This window comes from Saccostrea cucullata, unplaced genomic scaffold (genome assembly GCF_032062105.1).
Source record: "Saccostrea cucullata isolate Sc308-1 unplaced genomic scaffold, CSIRO_AGI_Scuc_v1 ctg5671, whole genome shotgun sequence".
NCBI lineage: Eukaryota > Metazoa > Mollusca > Bivalvia > Ostreida > Ostreidae > Saccostrea > Saccostrea cuccullata.
In genome coordinates, this window is record NW_026929554.1 from 6,411 (window position 1) to 28,865 (window position 22,455).

The following is a 22,455-nucleotide window of genomic DNA, read 5'->3' on the forward strand; positions in this document are numbered from 1 at the left end:
AATGCAGCAAAAAATTTCATTTTTTTACAAGAAAAAATTCGAAAACAAAATTGCCACTTTTTTCGGAATGTTTTTGTAAACAATAAAAAATGAGAGATCTTCCGAATGAATCACTTCCGCCATTTTGCATTTTGACATGTAAACATACAAAGTAAATATGTCTAGGGATTCGAATAATTACAGTCAAAGCTACAAGCTTGTCGTTGTTGGAGGTGGTGGGGTAGGGAAAAGTGCTCTAACAATTCAGTTTATACAGGTATGTGATTGGCAAAGTGACTAATTATTGTCACAATGGCTAATTGAGGAGCCCCTCATTAAATGGGTGGTGATTCGAGAGTGATTCACTAGGTTCTATATGTATATTTTCCCTAATTTTATTTATTGTCAATATTGATTAAAGTTAAATTTAAGTATATTTTGGTGGAAATGTGTGTTTTAACCTACAAATTTATGTCATCAGTCTCAAAATCCAAACTTGAAAGTAAATTTCATTAATTTTTTGGGTGAACCTTCACTGCTAATACAGAGAAATTTATCTTTTCTTTTACATGTATGTATGTTTATTTGTATCTTTTTAACATTCTTGTAAAATCAGTTCACACATTTACCCTAATAAAAATTAATTGCATTCACACATGTATAAGGTATCACACCGGTAATTGACCAATCAAAATGAACTTAGTCAAATGTAGGTCCATATATATAAAATTGATTTTCTTTCCTTTTGAGACGTTTTTCTATTTTCTTTCATGCCATTTTTACAACTTTGGTACCTGTGCCTAGTAAATTTTATGTACTTTGTGAATAAATAAAGGTTTTTGACAGGAACTATTTTTTTCATGGCATAGGAGGCTACTTCCTGTAGTGCACTCGAGGTGTTTATAAACACAGTGAAAACACGTGGATTTGAGGGTAGCCGTGTTTGCAGATGGAAAAAGTCCGAAAATGCCGTGTGGGTACCCTGTTTTTTGGTGTCATCTAATGTGACAGGTAACGTTTAACACCTCCTGCTAAATATTTTTTCATGTAAACAAATACCTGATTTTTAACGATTTTTTATTCTATATAGAATTATATAGTGAAAACAATTACCGGTGTGATACCTTGAAGGTGATTATGAAAAATCGTTTTAATCCTTATTAAAGGCATTTTTCATTTTTAAAAGGCATATTTCAACAAAATATGTGATTTTATGAACTTTTTGTTTGAAAACACACAATTTTAAAATTAGAATTAGAATTACATTTTTTTTCACAGATTTCTGTGTAAAAATTAACAATAGGTTATTTTTTACACTCAAAACTTTAAAATATGACTAAAAAGGTAGCATTATGCATCTAAAATGTGGAAAAAAGTCAGAGAATATTGTTTTATCATTTTATATGATTAAACATTATTTGCACCAGCTGACCGCAGTCAATTACTGTGTCTACAGACTTTGCGGTAAAGGGTGTTAAAGCTGATTTTTCAAAAATAGACTAATTCTAGGTTTGCGAATGAATTTTCAGCACAAGCGACAACTGCGATAAAATGTAAACAAGTAAAATATGTTCTCACAGAATGATAATTTCTACAGACACATGATTTACTTTAATTTATTCACACCTCCAGTAATACATATATTACTGCATTGGAAGAATAGAAATAATGAAATGAGTCAGATCTGTCTAATAAACCTAATACATAAGCTACATAAGTAAAATTCATTAAGAATTTTTCACAGTAAGGAAGGTTATGACCAAAAAATCCTGAAATACTGCCCGGGTCTGCATGATAACACTTATGCTGAGTTCTAACCATGCATCATACATGTAGTTCAGAATGTCACTAAGCATTATGGCATGCCTCTTGTGGTTCTCAGGACTTTATTCATGCTTTCGCAGCTGACATTCATGTTTTTTCAGTTTGACGGAGACTGTTTTTTGTTATTTTTTCATTTATATGTAGGTGTTGACTGTCACTTTTGAATTAAGTCTCACTCATTGAGGCTTATATGAGCATGATCTATTAAGTATATCATTGTACTGAAATATTAATAAATTCCAAATTTAACTGATGAAGAAATTTGGCATATTTACATAATTAAAATATCAGAATAACTATAATTCAGCTAATAAGGTGCACCTTTCTTCTCAGACCACTTCCTATAAATTTTATCAGCAGTTTTTGTACACCCACCCACCTCAAAGAATCATGGAGTATGTCCTGAATCTGGTCTCTGTGATGCATTTTGTCAAATAGAAAAGTATTCAAACTCATAAAAATGTTTAATATTTTTATTTTAAAATTTAAATGTTTATTTTTTATGTAAATTTGTTGAAACAAAAAGATATAATCTTGCATAAATCATGGAAATTCATTAAACACCTTTGGAATTCCTGAGTAAATCCATGAAAAGAGAATAATTATGCATGTTAAATTGAAATTTCATGGCTAATTTGTGTCTTAAGAGAAAGCCAGTTACATAAATCACAACAATAAATTACATCTGAATTGTTGTCTCCAGTTTCTTATCATCAAAGCCAGTTTAATGGAGTGTGGGAGCTGTGAAGAACCTCCCTAGATGCTGATATGATTTTGACTGCCCTGAGTTACAACACAGCATTTAGATAAACTTCTGCACAGCAGCTTGTAGACAAATACCTAGGCTTTATTTGGAACATAAATTGACCAGATACAGTTTTCATTATCAACCCAGTATTTAACAATTTCTGTATTTTTGTTCATTCTTTGAAGGGGAAAATGCAACTTTGTTTTGTAATAATTACATAATGATCTTAGACTTGTAAACTCTTTTCTGTTTGTCGTGAAGAACAAAGCATATGCTCTCCACAGATAAAAAATTGGTTGCCAAGCTTATTCTTTTAATAATGAAATTCTGGTTCAAAAGATGCACAAAAAAACTGCTTCTAAAGTGCTCTGTGTGTTATTCTCGACTGCTCTGGAGTAAGGGAGATAAATGCTTCATATCTTCAGAAATAAGGGGATTTAGATCACCAGACTTAAGAATGTTGGGGACAATTATTTAATGAATCTCGGGTGCAAAAATGGAAAAAAATCGAACACCTTCAAAGGTCCTTCAAGGTATCACACCGGTAATTGACCAATCAAAATGAACTTAGTCAAATGTAGGTCCATATATATAAAATTGATTTTCTTTCCTTTTGAGACGTTTTTCTATTTTCTTTCATGCCATTTTTACAACTTTGGTACCTGTGCCTAGTAAATTTTATGTACTTTGTGAATAAATAAAGGTTTTTGACAGGAACTATTTTTTTCATGGCATAGGAGGCTACTTCCTGTAGTGCACTCGAGGTGTTTATAAACACAGTGAAAACACGTGGATTTGAGGGTAGCCGTGTTTGCAGATGGAAAAAGTCCGAAAATGCCGTGTGGGTACCCTGTTTTTTGGTGTCATCTAATGTGACAGGTAACGTTTAACACCTCCTGCTAAATATTTTTTCATGTAAACAAATACCTGATTTTTAACGATTTTTTATTCTATATAGAATTATATAGTGAAAACAATTACCGGTGTGATACCTTGAAGATGGTTTTCGATAGGCCTGAATTTAGCGAAAGTTACCTCCCGTTGGCCGCCATATTGGAGGTCGACTCAGTGATTTTCCCTCTTTGTCTTACCAGGTTTAAGAAAATATAGCAGAAATATTTGGTGGAAAATCTTTATCAAATATTTTTTTTTAAATAAAGGAGGCTTCCAAAAAATTATATACTTCAGAAAAATAATGATTTCTAATTCAAAATAGCAAATATAAAAATTTTAAATTGGTTGAACAAAGAATAAATATGATCATTTGGACCTCCAGTATGGCGGCCAACGGGAAGTAACTCTTGGTCAATCGAAAACTATCTATTACTGTTTGCTAAATTATAAAAAAAACTATGAATTCTAAAATTAATCATACAAGAAATCATTGTCATAAATTTATTTTTTAAAAAAATTTCAACAGAATATCTAGTATTTTCAATTGTAATTTCAATAAAATTAAATTGTTAAATGTCAGTCAATTTTGATGATTTATTTTTAGTGTTAAATTGACTTAGTTATACTTTGAATACTTTGGGGAACAGTTTACAATTTGTAAGTTAACACTATTGTAACTCTTACCATGCTTACTGGGGCCCTTTTAAGTTTATTAATATAAAAGAGAAAAATGGAATGAATGGAAATCACAAGTAAATTAGAGTGTTCTCTCATGTACAAGATGTCCAACAGATATAATATGTAAATATCTAAATTTAGGTAAGTGCAAGATGAACAGCATAATAGATCACATACATTAGTCTATGTGTTTGGATGATTTCACAAGAACTTAATCAACCTTAAAACATATTCCAGTTGCATACAGAAAACACGGTTCATTTGATACAATTCTCCCAATCCTGGTTTGATGTTTAACTTGCATATGATCATCAGAGTGACAATAACTTCTTTTCCCAGTAAATCAAAAATTTAACAACTGAATATATGTATTGAAATAACATATGATATCAATTTGAGGAAGAAAAATATTAATCATATTCTTTTTTCAACCTTGCTCCATTTAAACATTGTAGTTCATAATTCCAGAAACATGGACTAGTTGTATGCTAATAACTTCTTTTTTTTTTTTTTTTTCAGTCATATTTTGTAACAGATTATGACCCAACAATAGAAGATTCCTATACAAAACAATGTGTTATTGATGAGGTAGTGGCAAGACTAGATAGCAAGTAGCTTAAAATTCCCTAGAGTAAAATTCTGCTGTTACTACATGTACTTTATAACTGTTACATTTTTTTTAAGCTAATAATATGCAGAGACTTCGGGGGGGGGGGGGGGGGAGGAATGGAGCAACCGGCCTCTTCAAGAAAATTTTAAACTTGTTTAACTTGAAGTACCAACACTGTCCTAATTAATACTGCACAGTTATTGAGTTCAGTAAAGATGAAAGACATAGCTTTTCTTTTAAATTTCACAATGCTACCTTCCTGTAGAATATTGTTTCTACAGTTCATATATTAAATTAGTGCATGTGTACATTTGCATATTCTTAATCTTATGCAGAATCTTCGTGTGACTGAGTATATAAAAAATCAGTCAAGCAGACAAGTAAAACCACACCTCTTTCTCGGCACAGCTGTAGATCTACATGTTCTATAAAACATGGAATTATAACAAGTCAGTCGGTGTACACAAGTGGTTTCCTAAGTGATTTTCGTAAATGACACAAAGCAAGGTTAAGATTGAAGTGGCCACTAAGTACTCTCACCATATACACAGATGCATTGCCTACAACACCACAAATCAACATTTTTTTTTTTTGTACAGGCAAAAGTTTTTTATAGATATTTTTTCTCCTGAACATGCTAAAATGTGGACATACACTTCTGCATTATTTGAATAAATATTTGTCTTATCTTATAGCCATAATGGTACTACTACTAATAAGTGTTAGATTGAAGACGGCTTATCATGGTTTATAATATGGATACTTACATTGTATTAATTTTTGGTAGTGTTAAATTACCAGTATTTAATGTCCCTGGTTATACCCGCACTTTCTAAAGAAAGTTCGGGTATATTGTTGTTACTCATGTCCGTCCGTCCGTCCGTCTGTCACACTTTTCTTCCCTGAACTCCTCCTACATTTTTCACAGTAGCTTAATCATCTTTTGGGAGATGGTTGGGGGTGTCATGTAGATGTGCAGTAAGGTTTCGGAATTTTGATTTTGCCCCAGGGGATCTTTTTAAAAAATAGAACTCCTTCTAAATTTCTATGACAGCCTAATCATCGAAAAATGACGTTTTTCGAAAAATGATGTTTTTTATACAAAAAGCCCCTTCTTCCCTGAACTCCTTCTAAATTTTACTCAGCAGCCTAATCATCTTTTGAGAGATGGTTGGTGGTGTCATGTAGATGTGCAGTAAGGTTTCGGAATTTTGATTTTGTCCCAGGGGGTCAAATGGGGTTCGAAAAATGACGTTTTTTTATGTTAAAAGCCCCTTCTTCCCTGAACTCCTTCTACATTTTACTCAGCAGCCTAATCATCTTTTGAGAGATGGTTGGTGGTATCATGTAGATATGCAGTAAGGTTTCGGAATTTTGATTTTGCCCCAGGGGGTCAAATGGGGATCGGAAAATGACGTTTTTCATGCTAAAAGCCCCTTCTTCCCTGAACTCCTTCTACATTTTACTCAACAGCCTAATCATCTTTTTGGAGATGGTTGGTGGTGTCATGTGGATGTGCAGTAAGGTTTCAGAATTTTGATTTTGCCCCAGGGGATCAAATGGGTTTCGAAAAATGACGTTTTTTATGCTAAAAGCCCCTTCTTCCCTGAACTCCATCTACATTTTACTCAGCAGCCTAATCATCTTTTGGGAGATGGTTGGTGGTGTCATGTAGATGTGCAGTAAGGTTTCGGTATTTTCATTTTGCCCCATGGGTCAAATAAGTAGCCTCATCTGTTTTAGGAGAGTTAAATATTTTGAAAATTAGGTAAAACATCAACATCATAGGGTAAAAAATCATAGCATCCTGGGAAAAATCTTCAATTCTTATGAGTAATGTTCATGTCAAATGTGAAAGTCATATCTCTTCTCAATCAAAAGTTATAAGCAAATGCAACATTTATGAAAAGTAGGTTAAGCTTCAGTCAAGGTCACCGAGTCATGATTTATTTAGAAAGGTCTTATCATAGGTAATAATATACATGCATGTATAATATGAATTCTACCAAAATGATAAATTTAAAGCAATGTAATTTTTTTTTGCAAGTAGGTCAAACTTCAATATCATGGGTAAAAAAAATCATGCCATTGTCATAGGTAAATACTAATACATGGTATGTTTAATACAAATGCCTTGTCTCTTCACATTTAATAGATATGACCGTGATGACCAAGGTTAAATTGACAGACTGACATACAGATGTACATATTTCTATGTAAATTGGTTAAAATTGGCCCAGTGGTTGTAGAGAAGTTAAAAATGTAAAAACTTTCCAGACAAACAGATGGACGACAGACGTAATGTGATAAGAAAACCAGAAAAGCTTGAATGAGCTAAAAATGTAGGATTCACAATTATTTAAAAGGATTATCATGGTTACAGTATTTGAAAAGTTTTGTTTTTTTTTTTCATGCAATTTTTGGAGAAGCTGAAAATGTATGACATATGTATCCATTATTGTAAAAAAACTGAACATTTCAGAGAACAGTATGATTGAAAATAATTAATCAAGGTGTTTTAAGTAGCAAAATAAAGGTAGTAAACTTTTATGGCTAAATCAATCGCAGAACTTCGTCAATTTTAAGATGCACAACCTTTTCAAATCTTATAATCATTGTTGAAAATACAACCATTTTGATCATCGCCATTCGATTCATCGCCATTTTCGCGATACCGCCATGATTTCCCAAGAACGTTTTTCCTGCTATATAAAATTCTCTTTATAACGCCAAATTCGCATACCGCCATCCGCCACCCTGTTTTCACAACAAACGTCCATTTTTAAGTGTCAATTATCTCGATAATACCGCCACAGGTGCATGTGGTCAGTGAAACGCGGCTAATTGGTTGACGCTATCCCTGTTGTAATGCATGCAAAGCCAGTCAAGGTGCAATTAAGTAAATTAAATAAACAATGATTTTAACATGAACTGTTAAAATAATTTTGTTTTCTGTTTAATAAAATCATTTATAAAGTAACACTTCGCCACGAAAGCGGTCGTTGTAAAGTACGCCGATCACGATAAATATTTTGATGATCTCTGCTTTTAAAAACAATGCAAAGTTTGCTTAAAAAATAAGTATAAGTCAGAAATTCTGAACGTTTCATTAACAATGATTTCATAAACAACGAATTTATTCAAGAACTTATTTTGCGTACTATAGGCAATATATCACGACGATCGACCCAGCATTTTTTTTTCAATATCAAACGTGCAGATTTACATGCATACACATGTACTTGTCTTAATTTCATAACTGAATATTTTGTTTTAGCAAAATTGTACATTAAAAAAATTACTTGAAGTATTTTCAAATATAGAAATATGTTTATATATACATGTACATGTGATAATAAGAATAGAAACGCTAAATGGTATTTCTAAGAACGATAACTCTATGTCTTATTTCCTAAAAGATGGAAAATTCAATTCATCGCCAAATTCGTTATACCGCCATGATTTCTAAATTACAGAAGGTGGCGGTTTATCGAGAATTAACTGTATTTATATCATCAGTTCTGATTCAAGGGAGAACAAGAGATACAACCAACATGCTCATGTTTTATGTTATTTTTAGTAATTTGTTTGTTTATTGTGAAAACATCTCTCTCTGGAATTTTTCCCTCATATGGAGACAACGCCACTTAAAAATAATGAAGACAAGATGTGTTTGTTAAACACTGATGCCCATGTATGGCAGCTTATGGTCGAAGGTTGAAGTTTCTCAAATGTATGGCAAACTCAAAGGTCAAGGTCAAAGGGTTAAAATTGTTTGTATCAAAGTCTTGTCACAAGGAATACACATGTGAAATAAGGCCATTTTTTTTTATTTGTTTTTTTACGGATTTTTTGGGGAAAATGTCCATTGGGTGGCTAAAAAAAAAAAAAAAAAAAAAAGAAGAAGAAGTGTTCAATGTTCAAAACTTTTAATATACAGCATATAAAGCAGTTGGGGAAATCAACCTCAGAACATTGCACAGAAATGTCTTTCTTGGCATTCCTCACTAACAGAGAACGATTCGAGCAGAGAGAGTCATATTAGTGAACAATGCTAAACTTTTCTGTGTATGTCTATGACTGGATACGGGTGTCCTGTCACTGCTACGTCCACATTTCCACATTGCCACAGAAAGACACACTTCAGCAAATTTTACACAACCCCCTGTAAAATAATAAAAGTTTAATCAAATTCAGATAATACCTTTTCTTAAACAGTATTAAACGATATAAAACTAAAATTCAGTGCACAATCATTGGACACAAATAAACTTACTAGAATGATAAGTCATCCCCATTGGGTTTCACATTCCTATGACTCTCATACAAACATTTTTTTGTCTAAGAACATCCCGATGAGTCAGTTCCTTTTCCAAATCTAAAATTTAAAACTTTAAGAAACATTTCTTTCACATCTTTTGTTTCTCTGACGACAACACGTCTTGCAAATTTTTAAAATACAGTCAAACATGTGCTTTTAAAAATGTCTTAAATAATATATGAACTGTTAACTAACCATTAGATATAACTGTTCAAAACTTCGCCAAACCCTCAAAGAAAAGTTATGGGTGTCGGATGGAGTGCAAGTGACGACATCAGATTCGTTGGTTTTGGCTGTAATTTTCTCAACCATCACACTCCATTCGCTGATCAGATAACATCATATATAGAATAATCACCAGCCTGATCAGCTCATAAAAACCGTCATACATTTATACATTTACTACTGTTCTTAAAACATTTATATTCTGTTTTGAAAAGCCTAAAATGTTTCACACATGGATGGCTGTCACACTTATTTCATCTCTGACTATAAAACGCTTGCAGAGATTTTTTAAAAGGGTCGATAGTAGAAGCGTTTACATGGTTCTGATCACAACTTAGTAAAATTCAAACAATGTACGGTCATTTCCGGATTTTTTTAATATGTTTGAAGTAAAGTTCGATCGGCGATTATAAAAAAAGGATTGAATGGAATTTTTTATTTTTTTTCCAAAACTTAGAAAAATGGGGTCGGCGGATCCGTAAAACAACTAATAAAAAAAATTTGGCCTAAGAAATCCCTGGTACTTCCTGTTCAAAAGTTAATTGCCAAGGTTAAAGTTTTTTTTAAGTGGGTCAAACTCAAAAGGTCAAGGTCAAACATATTTATACCTGTTAAAAGTTCACATTGAATACACATGTTAAGCATGAAAGCTCTAGCACCTACTGATCAAAATTTAAGCCAAATTACTGATCAAATTTCTTCAGACAAACAGACAGACATTATTAATTAATACAAGAAGCAAAATTTGTATATAGTCAAATGGGTAAAAAATCTATTTTGGTGTCACAAGATCAATTGTAATTTCACGGGCAGGGAGTGGCTAGGGAGAGTGGACCCCCGTCCCCTGGAATTTGCTTTGTTATTCAAATAAGACTATATACTGAAGCAAAAAAAAATGACTTTGGACATTATCCCCCTTATAAAACATGACCCTATGACACCATTATCATTGATTTTATTTTGTTTTCATTTTTTTTTCCTTGCTTGTGAGGAAATTCTGGGCTAGCATTTTTATGACTGAGGTGTGAACCCCCCCTCCCCCTCCTGAAAAAAATCTGGATCTGCACCAGTAAGTGAGTAACTGAATGTCAGATAGACAACGGGAGATAACTTCACAATGTGAAATTTGACTACTGTGCCATGCAATGATCTTTGAACTTTAACCTAACCTTTCGGTTTATTTTACCCCAATCTATACTTAAACTTGTACTTACCGACTGTCACAAGTCTTGTCAACTTCATGAAATATAATCCAATTATAACACAAAATGAATATTTTCCATACACATCTGCACCATGTGCATGCTATGTAAACCTTGGATGATTCCGTTCAGTACGAATCAGCCGAGGTGTGCCGAGTGAAGCTTAATCTAAAAATATGTTACGGGTGACGCAACCCAATGTGATGTAGAAATTTTCCAAAAGGTGTTTACATGTAAACATGACTGTAAAGTTTAAGAACAAATTTTGATAAATTAATTCATAACAAACTATGTTTTAAGCCTATTAAAAAAAAAATGTACGTTTCGTGAGATCGAGGGTGTGTATGTGTGTGGTGTTTTTGGGAGGGGGGGCATTATTTAATTAAAGAAGGTTCCAATTATGATCAAAACATTTTTTAAAATCTAATTCACACCATTGATTAGATTCTATTTTTTCAAGCACATGGGCGTAGGAGCCGGGGGGGCTAGGGGGGCTTTAAACCCCCCTTTTTTTTGCAAAGATAGACATTTTCTATGTATTGAAAATTGGGGTTTACCTTTTTTGTTGGTTTAGCCCCCCCCCCCTTTCAATTTCCTTCCGATGCCTATGAAGTATATAAAATACTGAGTCATAAGTCACAGGGTCTGAGAATGTTATATTCTATGTGACAAATACATGTACTGTGTAAATTATAGAATTATTTTGACTTTTCCTTGGAAAGCCCAATATGTACGGGTGTGTATTTAGAGGCAAACACATTAGTGCGGGTATTACTGTCTCATGACAGCATCTAGTTAGAATACTTGTTTCCTAGGCATTTTGCAAGTGATGTGAAATCCAATACAGTATTCAGACTGGATTCCATGATCAAACATTTACATACAGTTGAGATTAATTGTGGGCCTGAGTTAGCAGGTTTGGGTGGCAGGCCAGCATCTTTTGGGGCCAGGGCTCACAGATTTGAGACCCTGTTTGCAACTTATGGGGCCTGGACTTGCAACTTTTGAGACTCATATTGCAACGTATGGGGCCTGGACTTGCAACTTTTGGGACCTGGGCTAGCAACTTTTAGGATCTGGACTTGCAACTTTTGGGATCTGGGCTAGCAACTTTTGGGATCTGAGCTTGCAACCTTTGGATCCCAAGGCTCTGCTTGCAACTTTTGGAGCCAGCCAGGGTAACAACATTGATGTCAAGCTTAGCAACTGTTGCTCAATTTGGACCTGGATTAGCAACATTTGGGACTTGGGCTAGCATCTTTTCCCATAGTCTTTAACTGTTACTCACAAGGCTCAGATTAAATTTCTTCACTCAGTGGTGTGTATAGTATGAATCCCAAAGATAATATAAAAGTACTAAATTCAGAGAGAAAAATCCCATAAACTGACTGTATACTTAGCTTGTGACTTAGTGCAACTTATGCCGATAAGAGAATGCTATTTACTTGGGACATACCGGCATACACACTTGTACATCACCTTGTACATTCCAGCTTTCCTGTTATGACACATTTTTATGATTGTTGTCTCTGGCTAAGTGTCCTGAATAAAACTTTAAGTTTGATTTTTTTTTAAATATAATGCAACAGTTTTAAGACAGTCGATCAACTTGCTTCCTTGTCTCTTGTGTTAATGGGAGTCAAATTTTGAGCAAATGCATTGTGTACACAAACTTATGGTAAACAAATCTTGAAAAGGAGGTAATAATCATAAATCATAAAAATCTGCTTTAATTCGTAAAATTTTGTGGATGTTTATTGTCCAAGTAACCTGAGTTTTTTTTTTCCTATTTATAATTTTTGCTTATGAACAAGTGCTTCTTTTTTTAATATATGGATTTTTTTTTTATTTTCTATTTTTAAATTTAAAATTAAGAAAATAATACCTAATTGAAGGTGCAGGTGTTAAAATTATTTCTTTGTTAATTAATCCCCTTACCTTTAATTGATAAAATATGAGCTAGTATTTAAAAAAGATTAATTTCCCATGTCTTAATTCATTGTGCACATATTGATATAATATTCTTTGAAAAAAAAAAAAAAAAAATCAAACAAAAGTGAAAGGAATTTAACAAATATGCATGCAATTTATCAGGATATGACATGTTCAAATATTTGCTTAAGAGGAATTAAAAACATGCTAAATATCTTTATACTCTAGGTGAAAAGACAAGTAATATAAACATGTTAAAATTTCTCCTGTGCAACTTTTAATTTTTAAATGCATATCTAATCCTATGATAACTTGTAATAATATCAAATGAAAGTGAATTTCCGATACCTTCTGATTGTGAATTATTAAAATTCTCCTGCTGTGTTTTTTTTCCTTAGTTTATTTTTTAAAATGCAAAAACAACTAATAGGCAGGCTCGTCCTTAAGAATTGAAATAGTAAGAGACGTTTTAAAAGTAGAAGGGGTGGAGTTCTTCTTCTAAATGAGGACTGAAGTGCAATCCAGAATAATTGGGGGAGGGGGGGGGGGGTACATAGGTGGAGAAATTCCACACAGCCTGGCTCTTATGGGCAACCCTAACAGGTTATAAATATGGATATTTATAGCTAAAGAACACAAAGTCGTCGACAATGCATTCAATTGAAAATGCATTTAGCATTTTCCTACTCAATTATACACATTTATCATTTTGTTTATATTGAAACAGTATTTTAACACAGAAATACAGCATTTCATGAAAATTTTTCTTTTTATTATATGAAATTTTATTTTTAGTTTTAGATACAGCAGGACAAGAGGAGTTCTGTGCCATGAGGGAGCAGTATATGAGGTCAGGGGAGGGGTTTTTACTAGTATACTCAGTGACTGATAGAGCCAGGTTTGTATGAGTACATTTTGTCTATATAAGGGGGAGGGGTTTTACTAGTATACTCAGTCACTGATAGAGCCAGGTTTGTATGAGTACATTTTGTCTATATAAGGGGGAGGGTTTTTTACTAGTATACTCAGTGACAGATAGAGCCAGGTTTGTATGAGTACATTTTGTCTATATCTGGGGAGGGTTTTTTACTAGTATACTCAGTGACAGATAGAGCCAGGTTTGTATGAGTACATTTTGTCTATATCTGGGGAGGGTTTTTTACTAGTATACTCAGTGACAGATAGAGCCAGGTTTGTATGAGTACATTTTGTCTATATCTGGGGAGGGTTTTTTACTAGTATACTCAGTGACAGATAGAGCCAGGTTTGTATGAGTACATTTTGTCTATATCTGGGGAGGGGTTTTACTAGTATACTCAGTGACAGATAGAGCCAGGTTTGTATGAGTACATTTTGTCTGATATTTTTTACTAGTATACTCAGTGACAGATAGAGCCAGGTTTGTATGAGTACATTTTGTCTATATCTGGGGAGGGTTTTTTACTAGTATACTCAGTGACAGATAGAGCCAGGTTTGTATGAGTACATTTTGTCTATATCTGGGGAGGGTTTTTTACTAGTATACTCAGTGACAGATAGAGCTGATAGTACATTTTGTCTATATCTGGGGAGGGTTTTTTAGGTTTGTATGAGTATTTTGTCTCAGTGTATACTCACAGATAGAGCCAGGTTTGTATGAGTACATTTTGTCTATATCTGGGGAGGGGTTTTACTAGTATACTCAGTGACAGATAGAGCCAGGTTTGTATGAGTACATTTTGTCTATATCTGGGGAGGGTTTTTTACTAGTATACTCAGTGACAGATAGAGCCAGGTTTGTATGAGTACATTTTGTCTATATCTGGGGAGGGTTTTTTACTAGTATACTCAGTGACAGATAGAGCCAGGTTTGTATGAGTACATTTTGTCTATATCTGGGGAGGGTTTTTTACTAGTATACTCAGTGACAGATAGAGCCAGGTTTGTATGAGTACATTTTGTCTATATCTGGGGAGGGTTTTTTTAGAGCCAGGTTTGTATGATACATTTTGTATATCAGTGACAGATAGAGCCAGGTTTGTATGAGTACATTTTGTCTATATCTGACAGTATACTCAGTGACAGATAGAGCCAGGTTTGTATGAGTACATTTTGTCTATATCTGGGGAGGGGTTTTACTAGTATACTCAGTGACAGATAGAGCCAGGTTTGTATGAGTACATTTGTCTACATGCTCAATGATTGGGTCAAGAGTTGTGGGTTTTATTATACATGGGGCTGGATTAGGAGTGGGGTGCAGGGCTAACTTGTAAACTTTTTCATTAATGGGGCAAGGTTTGTATCAGTTTATTTTGTCAACTTGATACAATGAGAGGGAGAGATTTGTAGTTTTGATCATGCATGGATGTCTAATTCGGGATTAATTGTTAAACTTCATTAATGGGGCAACTGGTTAGTATCAGTACATACATGTATATCTACTTGCTCAATGACAGGGTCAGAGTTGTGGGTTTTATCAATACATGAGACTGGATTATGTGGGAAGGGGGACTCATGTACCTGGAAAACTTGAGACAATGAGAGGATGAGTGTTATGGGTTTTATCATACATGTGGTTGGATGGTGGGTGGGGTGAGAGGTAAATTATAAACTTCTCCTCATGGGACAAGGCTCTCTAGGGAGGATTATTGACAAGTGTATTCAGTCACTGATGGGGTCAGGTTATATCAGAGTGCTAATGCACTGATAATTGTCTGTCATCTATCTATCTGATAAGCCTCCTAAAAACAAGTTCTCAATGTGCTACTGGTCAACTAAAATTTTTGCTTGACTTGAAAATTTCATAGAAGTCTATATATAGTCTGCTGTAAGTATCTTGGTAATATTATTGTCTATGTTAATAACTAGTTGTTAGATTTAAGATTTCAAGTACCTCTCCTTATGCATTTTTTGTCTAATTTAAGTTTTAAAATGATGAAAGGCAGACAACAGTAAGACTGGAAGTACTGATACTCATTTTTCACAGGGTGTAAATTTTTCTTTAAACATTCAGTTGAAGGACTACTAGATTTACTAAGCTTCTGAAATTCACAAGAAATTCAAAGTCCCTTGACATCCAATCCTTTAGAAAACTAAAAAAAATTCAGTTGAATTCATTGGAGAAAAATTCAATAACATGTACTAAAATCTCCCACAACATGTCCCCTACTTTTTGAAAAGTGACCCTCTATATCAAACTTTTTTGAAAGCTCAGTTGTTTAATGTGTACTCACCATCTCTTGGCTCCTTTTGTATGAATGCTATCAAACTAATTATTGATAGGAATAAAACTGGTGATACAACTTCTACTATTACACCTGCTATCGTAAACTGTAATACTTAAATGCATCCTCTATCATTATACTCCTTGCTTGAAAAGTGGGGTATATAGAACGAAATTTTCACCCATTTTATTTTCACCCTAACTCACACTGGTGAGCAAATACATGTAAATATGGAACAAATTTGAAGAACACAGTCTTTAGCAGAATTGTAACTGAGCAAATTGCAAAGGGCAAAATTGCTTACTAGTGTGAAATGGTGAAAATAACACACAACAGAAATAATCCTGTTTATAGTATATAGTGATGGGGATGTTTATCAATACATACTTCCTTACGTAATGCTAGGTGGATACCCATCTCTACCAGCAACTCCTCCTAAACCATTGAATAAAATTTGATAAGACTTTGAATTCACAGAAGCGTTACAAAGTGCTAATATTATATTGTTCAGATATTTTTAAAAAACTCTGACACCAAACAAATATTTGAGGTCTCCTGATTGAATGCTGTAAAAAAAAAATTTATTCATGTGTGAGAAATTTTCGTGAGGTTTGCGAAAGCCCCGTCATTGCAAATATTTCTTGCTGCGAACCGATCTTTAAAGTTTGTGTGCCTCATAACAACAAATCCAAAATAGGCTTGATCGCGAAAATTAATCGTTGCGAACTAGTTTATCCCTGGTAAATTGCGAAATAAAGTCATCACAAATAAAAGTTGCTTTACAGTAATTATAATAAACGAGAATTGGCGATACTCATATAGGAGCAGTGTTTATCATTTTCTGAGCTCAATCCTCCCGGTATCTCAAGTTTGCCATTTTAGATACACAGGGACAGGATCTCTCCCCGCAAGATCATGAGATATGGTTTCTAAAGGATTAGAGATGTATTATGCCTGCATTGTATGATAAGTTAAGTGTCCTACAAAGAGATAAAAAAAAAATGAACGTAGATTGAGAAGCAAATCACATGTTGTTGGACTTTGAACAGTTAGATTTTGTATGAAGTTATGAAATACACTTACATCAAGGTCATTTGAGCATATAACAAAGATTAAGCTTGATGCTTTTATTTGTTCAGCTTTTTGAGAATAACAACAAAGGTCTCCTAGTGCTAAGATGGAAATGGGAGGGGGGATATCATGGAAAATGATTTTTTTGGAATTATTGAACAATGACATGACATTGCATCCCATATGAGGCAATGCAGTATGCATTATATATATCTGATTTTTTTGTAATGAGATATAGCAAAAACATTTTAATAAGTGTATTATTTTATATAACCATTATCAAAAGCTGTCACAATCGAAAAAAAAGTAGAGAATTTGATTAACGGCTCAACGGTTAGGGAAGTAGATGGTTCCTCGTACTTATAGTTTGATTGAAAACTGAAGATGTGACAGCGCAACACTGACACAACAATTACACAACTGTCACATACGTTAGATGTACCATGCAGTGTTGGTGTTGTAGAAAACTTTATCCAGTGCATGTTGTCATGAGAAGATGTGCTTAATTTTTTCTTCACCTGTTCACACTTTTTCTAGAAAGCCAAGACACGAATATGTCTCAAAAGGCATATGATAGTGAAACCATCTTATATTGATATAGACTTTCAATGGTCATAATTGTTGGGAACACTGTTAATTTGTGAGACCTTAATTTCACATGATTAGGCAAGACAGTGTGCTCACAAAAATATCATTTTCATGTATATTAGTATCAATTTTCCTCAACGTTATATATAGAGCAGTTGCCTCAAATTGTGAAAATTTTGCCTCACTAATAAAGAATAAATGTCAATCCCCCCCCCCAAAAAAATAAGTGTGTCAAAAATTTAGTGATGTACAATACTTGAATATTTTTTTGAATTAAATAATTATTGCATGTTTTATAATAGATTACTCAAACACCGATAGTTTTATACAATAAGGAAAGGTGAAGTAGAAAACAATTTTCAAGTCAAGGATCTTTTAAAATAGTATCACTGTGGTTATATAATAAATTATACTTGGTAAACATGGGAATACCAACTTTTTCGTTGTCATTTGTCTCAGCCACTAAATCAAAAGATTTCATAATAAAATTTTGACTTAATTTGTTTTCAGTTTCAATGTCCTTGCTTATCTTTTTTAAAAAAAGAAAATAATTTAATTATGATATTAATTTATAATCTCTCTGTTTTATTTCAGTTTTAATGAAGCATACAAATTCCACAAACAGATTTTACGAGAAGAGTAAAGAGCAGAAGAATTTCCAATGATACTGGTAGCCAACAAGGCGGATCTAGAACACTCACGGGTGGTTAGTAGTTATCTTTAATTCTGTTGGATAGCTGCAGAAATGCAGCTGTCTAATGGTTCCTGTTAGTTGCAAAAATTAAAATTTTATATGATTAAAACTAAAAGCAGCAGCAATATTTAGTTTAGCTGCAGAACTGTAGTTTAATGGTCTTATATATTTGTCTTTGACCATAACGCTACAGATCCCGTAATGCAAAAAAGGTGCAATTTATAGCACAAGAATTTTTGCGCACTTTTGGGGAGAATTTCACCACATTCCAGCATTGGTCAATCAACTACCATTCACTCCCTAATTTTAGACACATTTTTTAACAAATTTTATCAACCTCCTAACCTTTTATAGTTGTCTCTAGAGGCGACAAACTCGCCTTGAGGTGAATTTTCAGCAATCTAAAAGTCAACTCTAATCAAGCACAATAATCATTTTCAGAGACAACTACGAAGGGTAGGGAGGTGGATAAAAAAAAATACAGATTGGATAATGAATGTGTCTATAATATGGGAGCGAAAGATAGTTGAGTAACCAATGGAATGTGGAGAAATTCTCCCCAAAAAGTGGGGAAAAAATCTTGCGCCATAAATTGCCCTTTTTTTGCATTACGGGATCTGCAGCATGAAGGTCAAAGACAAATATATAAAACCATAAGGCTAATATACAGTTCTGCAGCTATATTTAGTATACTTGTACATGATTTCTCCAAGGGGGAATGTTGATGATGATAAAAATCATTGGGTTCCATGTCATGTACATTTACCAAAGATGTGCCTATGATATTTGTGTGATTCTTGATTTTAAAATACTGTCATTAATAGCTTTTGCAATATAGATAGGCAAAATTCCCATATTTGAAATTAATTATTCAACATTTCCTAATTCTATAGGACAACAAATTAAAATACTTATTTTTTTCCATTGTGATGACAGATATTTTTTTTAATAAATCAATGAATTATGAAGTCATAATTTAATGGCTTTTAAATGGACTTCCCCCCTGTAACATACCAGAGTTATCTCTTTAAAAGTAGAATGATATGAGAATCTGAACTTCAGTACAATATGTTCATAAAAATAATATTGACATTTTCAAGTTTATACACCCACTGGCTGACCCATAGATTCATACATGTATTAAGCATATCCACTGGGTTATCTGTATTTTCTATGAAATCATTTATTTATATGAGGGTTTAAATTTAGTTGTTTTCATGATATGGAGAAACCTATGCAGTTCCACATGAAATATAAAATTTCTCTACTTCAATTCTTTCACAAAATTCCCCCTTCATCCACATAGATGTTCGTAATTGTATATTGTCTGTTGCTGCATAAATTTGTATTTATTAGGTGCATTCACCATGATGAAAAAAAAAAACCTGGGGTTCTTTGTAGGTACTGAAATAAGCAAAAAGTTAAATCTCATTAGAAATCTCAAATTCCCTGGAACTAAGAAAAAGAATTTGAAATCAGATGGTTCAAGGTATTTCATTTAAAATGCATTAGAAAAGGTGGTTAGCATTTTCAACTTACTTTGACCTAATTATATATCCTAGATATACATGTACTAGATGTTTGCGATATCAATTAAAGCTCAATCATACAATCTTTATGATAATTTTAAATACATGCATTTGTAAGACCCCTATATATACAGTAAAACTCAGTTATAGGGAAGTCACTTGGACCTATGAAATTACTTCGCTATATCGGTAATTCGTTATATCCGTATAAAGAATTTGTTAAATTTATATAGCTGGGGATCCAAGATAACTTTGTTATATCAATGAATTTGCAATATCCATGTTCGTACAAACCAAGTTTTACTGTATCATTGTAAAAGTTTCATAAAAATCTAATTAGATTGGAATGCTTCACAAAAGAGGTTCATTTACAGAATGTTTTCATTTTCTCCGTAGGTTACGAGAGAAGAGGGCCAGGAGTTTGCTGCTCAGTTAAAGATTAGTTATATTGAAGCCAGTGCCAAAGTGCGGATGAATGTAGACAAAGCTTTTTATGATCTGGTTAGAATTATAAGGTATGCCAATGATATCTCTCTATCATATAAGTGGAAATTTTAACAGGAGGCAAATTTAGTGATTTGTCTGTAGAAATTGGTGTTTTATTTTCAGCAAGGTGTAATTTTAACAATTTTAGAATGCTCACTAAAGAAACTATTTCAAGACCCTCGATAATAATGTCAAAATTAAATCCTCGCTAAAAATTCTGCTTATACAGTATATACATGTTGCTCAGGCCTTGTTTAAAAGATACATGTAATATGGTTATCCTCTCCTCTGAATGAAACAAAAGGCTCAACAAAACTGTTTTAATTTAGATATTGAAGATTCAGCATTGATTTTGAAATTTTCTCAGAAATAGATTTTTTTCACCAAAATCAATTTTTAATCCTGAGTTTGGAGAGGGCAAAGAAACATTAGTTTAAAGTGTCCTCCTTTCAGCTAAGTTCTTGTTTGGGAATTGGGAAAATCAGATGAGAAAAAATTTATTGATAATGCAGATATTTAGATAATGAAATTTTAAGTTCAACAGCATTTAGGATATTCAGTTAGATGTTATAATAACTTAAAATTGTTTTCCTTGCAGGAGATTCCAAGCCAATGAAAGTCCTCCAGTCAAACCTCCTAAACGAAGTAAAAGGTGCACCATTTTATGATGGATTGTATGCTCTTTACTCAATTTTTTTTTTAATCTGGACAAGTTATACCCACCTGATGTAACACAAGAGAATCGAAAGCTTTGTTGTGTATACATGTGAAGTCAGCCTCATTCTGGTAATGACAATCCAAGTCCTGGTCATCTGAGTGTTTGAAAGCTGCATTCTCCTCTATGTTGTGGTCAAGCTTCAAGCAAGAGTCAATACTCTGTAGATTTATGTGCATCATGCTCACAATGTTGCTATACACAAAGTATATACATGTATGTAATGTCATGGAAGAATGACAAGTGAACTGTTTATTTTGTTTACAGGTAATTTAACTTATTTTTTTTTATGAACAAAAGAATTCAAAAATCAAAACCTTCATTATAACAGTCAAACCTGTGGTATTTTACTTCTGTATAGAAAATTTGCATAAAAATTGCATATGTATAGTAGCTATGGTAACCATGATTAAAGTGAAAAGATATATGAATGTGAAAAGTTTGTTTCAGTTCATTTTTACTGGAATTTTAGAAAATTGTCTAGTAAATTAAAATGAACCAGCTTCAAAAAGTTTAATAAAAAAAATCAATAAAGTCTCAATCAACAAATTTATGAAAACATGAGGAAAACTCAACAAATCCTGATAAACATTTTTAATATGGCATTAAGAAATAAGAAAGGTTATTTCAAAAGTTTGGCAGAGAGAAAAAATCCTTGGTAGAATATGTTTTAGATGTATCATGAAATTGTATTGTATAGTGAGAAATGCACAGTAGGTTTGACTGTTACGTTTTTATTTTTCAACCAAAAAAAAAAGTCAGTAGATACCTCCAATAGTACCTCAATTTAATCAAGATCAATGTTTATTTCAGCTTTAATAAAAAATTGCATTATTTTTGTGTACATAACTTATTTGCTTTTAAACATAATTATGGAAGATTTTGAATGTATGTGTAATCGTGTAAAGAAAGTACATAGAATTACTTTTATTTCTTGCAAATTACTTTGTAGAATATATTAAGAGTAGAGGAAACATTTTGCAGTTTAAGGAATCTTTTTTTTTTTACAATTATTTTTGCCATCATGCATTCCACAGATTTGATCTTTTTTTGTATACAATGTTATATTTTTAATTAGCCTGTATATAATAATTAATATTCACATTTTTCAAAATTCAAGTAAATTTATTTATTTTGTATCTACAGTAGCTTTTATGAAAGAAACAATAAGCATACTTGTTTAGCTTAGACAAAGAATATAGAGAACTGTTTAACATGGCATTGTCCATTTTGCTACAAAAAAGGTGGATTAATTTTTACACTACAGAGGCTGAATAATTTTCAGCCTCGCAAATCACCTTATATAAAATCTCCATTAAATTTACAGATGCATGGAGAAAGGTGCTTCTGGCTAAACAGATTCAAAATGTAACACCTCTTACCCTCCTTTTAATACCCATCCCCCAACATGCAGACTTCCATGTATTGGAGAAACTGTAGGTTTTACTTCCCATATAAATTCCCTAATGTTTTATATCTTTTAACAAATGTTATATCATATAAAGATTTTTTTGGGGGGGTTGAGGGGGAATTCTTTGGGGAGAGATTTCATAATTTTTGCTTGGCTCAAATGGCATTATAAACTCAAACTAAAATGTAATTGGAAAAATGGGGAGAGATGTACATACAATTTTGACATTTGGATGTATATGAAAAACTGACAACTCCAGTGGACAGAGATTTTGTGTCCTCTTGTTTTCTCAGCTACTCAGAATAGTGCTAATGGCTTGTACATGTGCTTTATTTGCTTTTTCAT

General features: G+C 32.9%; 1 protein-coding gene across 1 annotated transcript; it reads left to right on the forward strand.

Annotated features, from left to right (window-relative positions):
* Nucleotides 1–108: 108 nt before the first annotated feature.
* On the forward strand, nt 109–21,073 carry LOC134281213 (ras-related protein R-Ras2-like). The gene is given in 6 exon segments (XM_062763692.1): nt 109–256; nt 4,643–4,730; nt 13,209–13,311; nt 17,870–17,981; nt 19,895–20,013; nt 20,583–21,073. Coding segments are annotated over 6 exon segments (591 nt in total). The 5' UTR covers nt 109–157; the 3' UTR covers nt 20,653–21,073.
* The last annotated feature ends 1,382 nt before the right edge of the window (nt 21,074–22,455 follow it).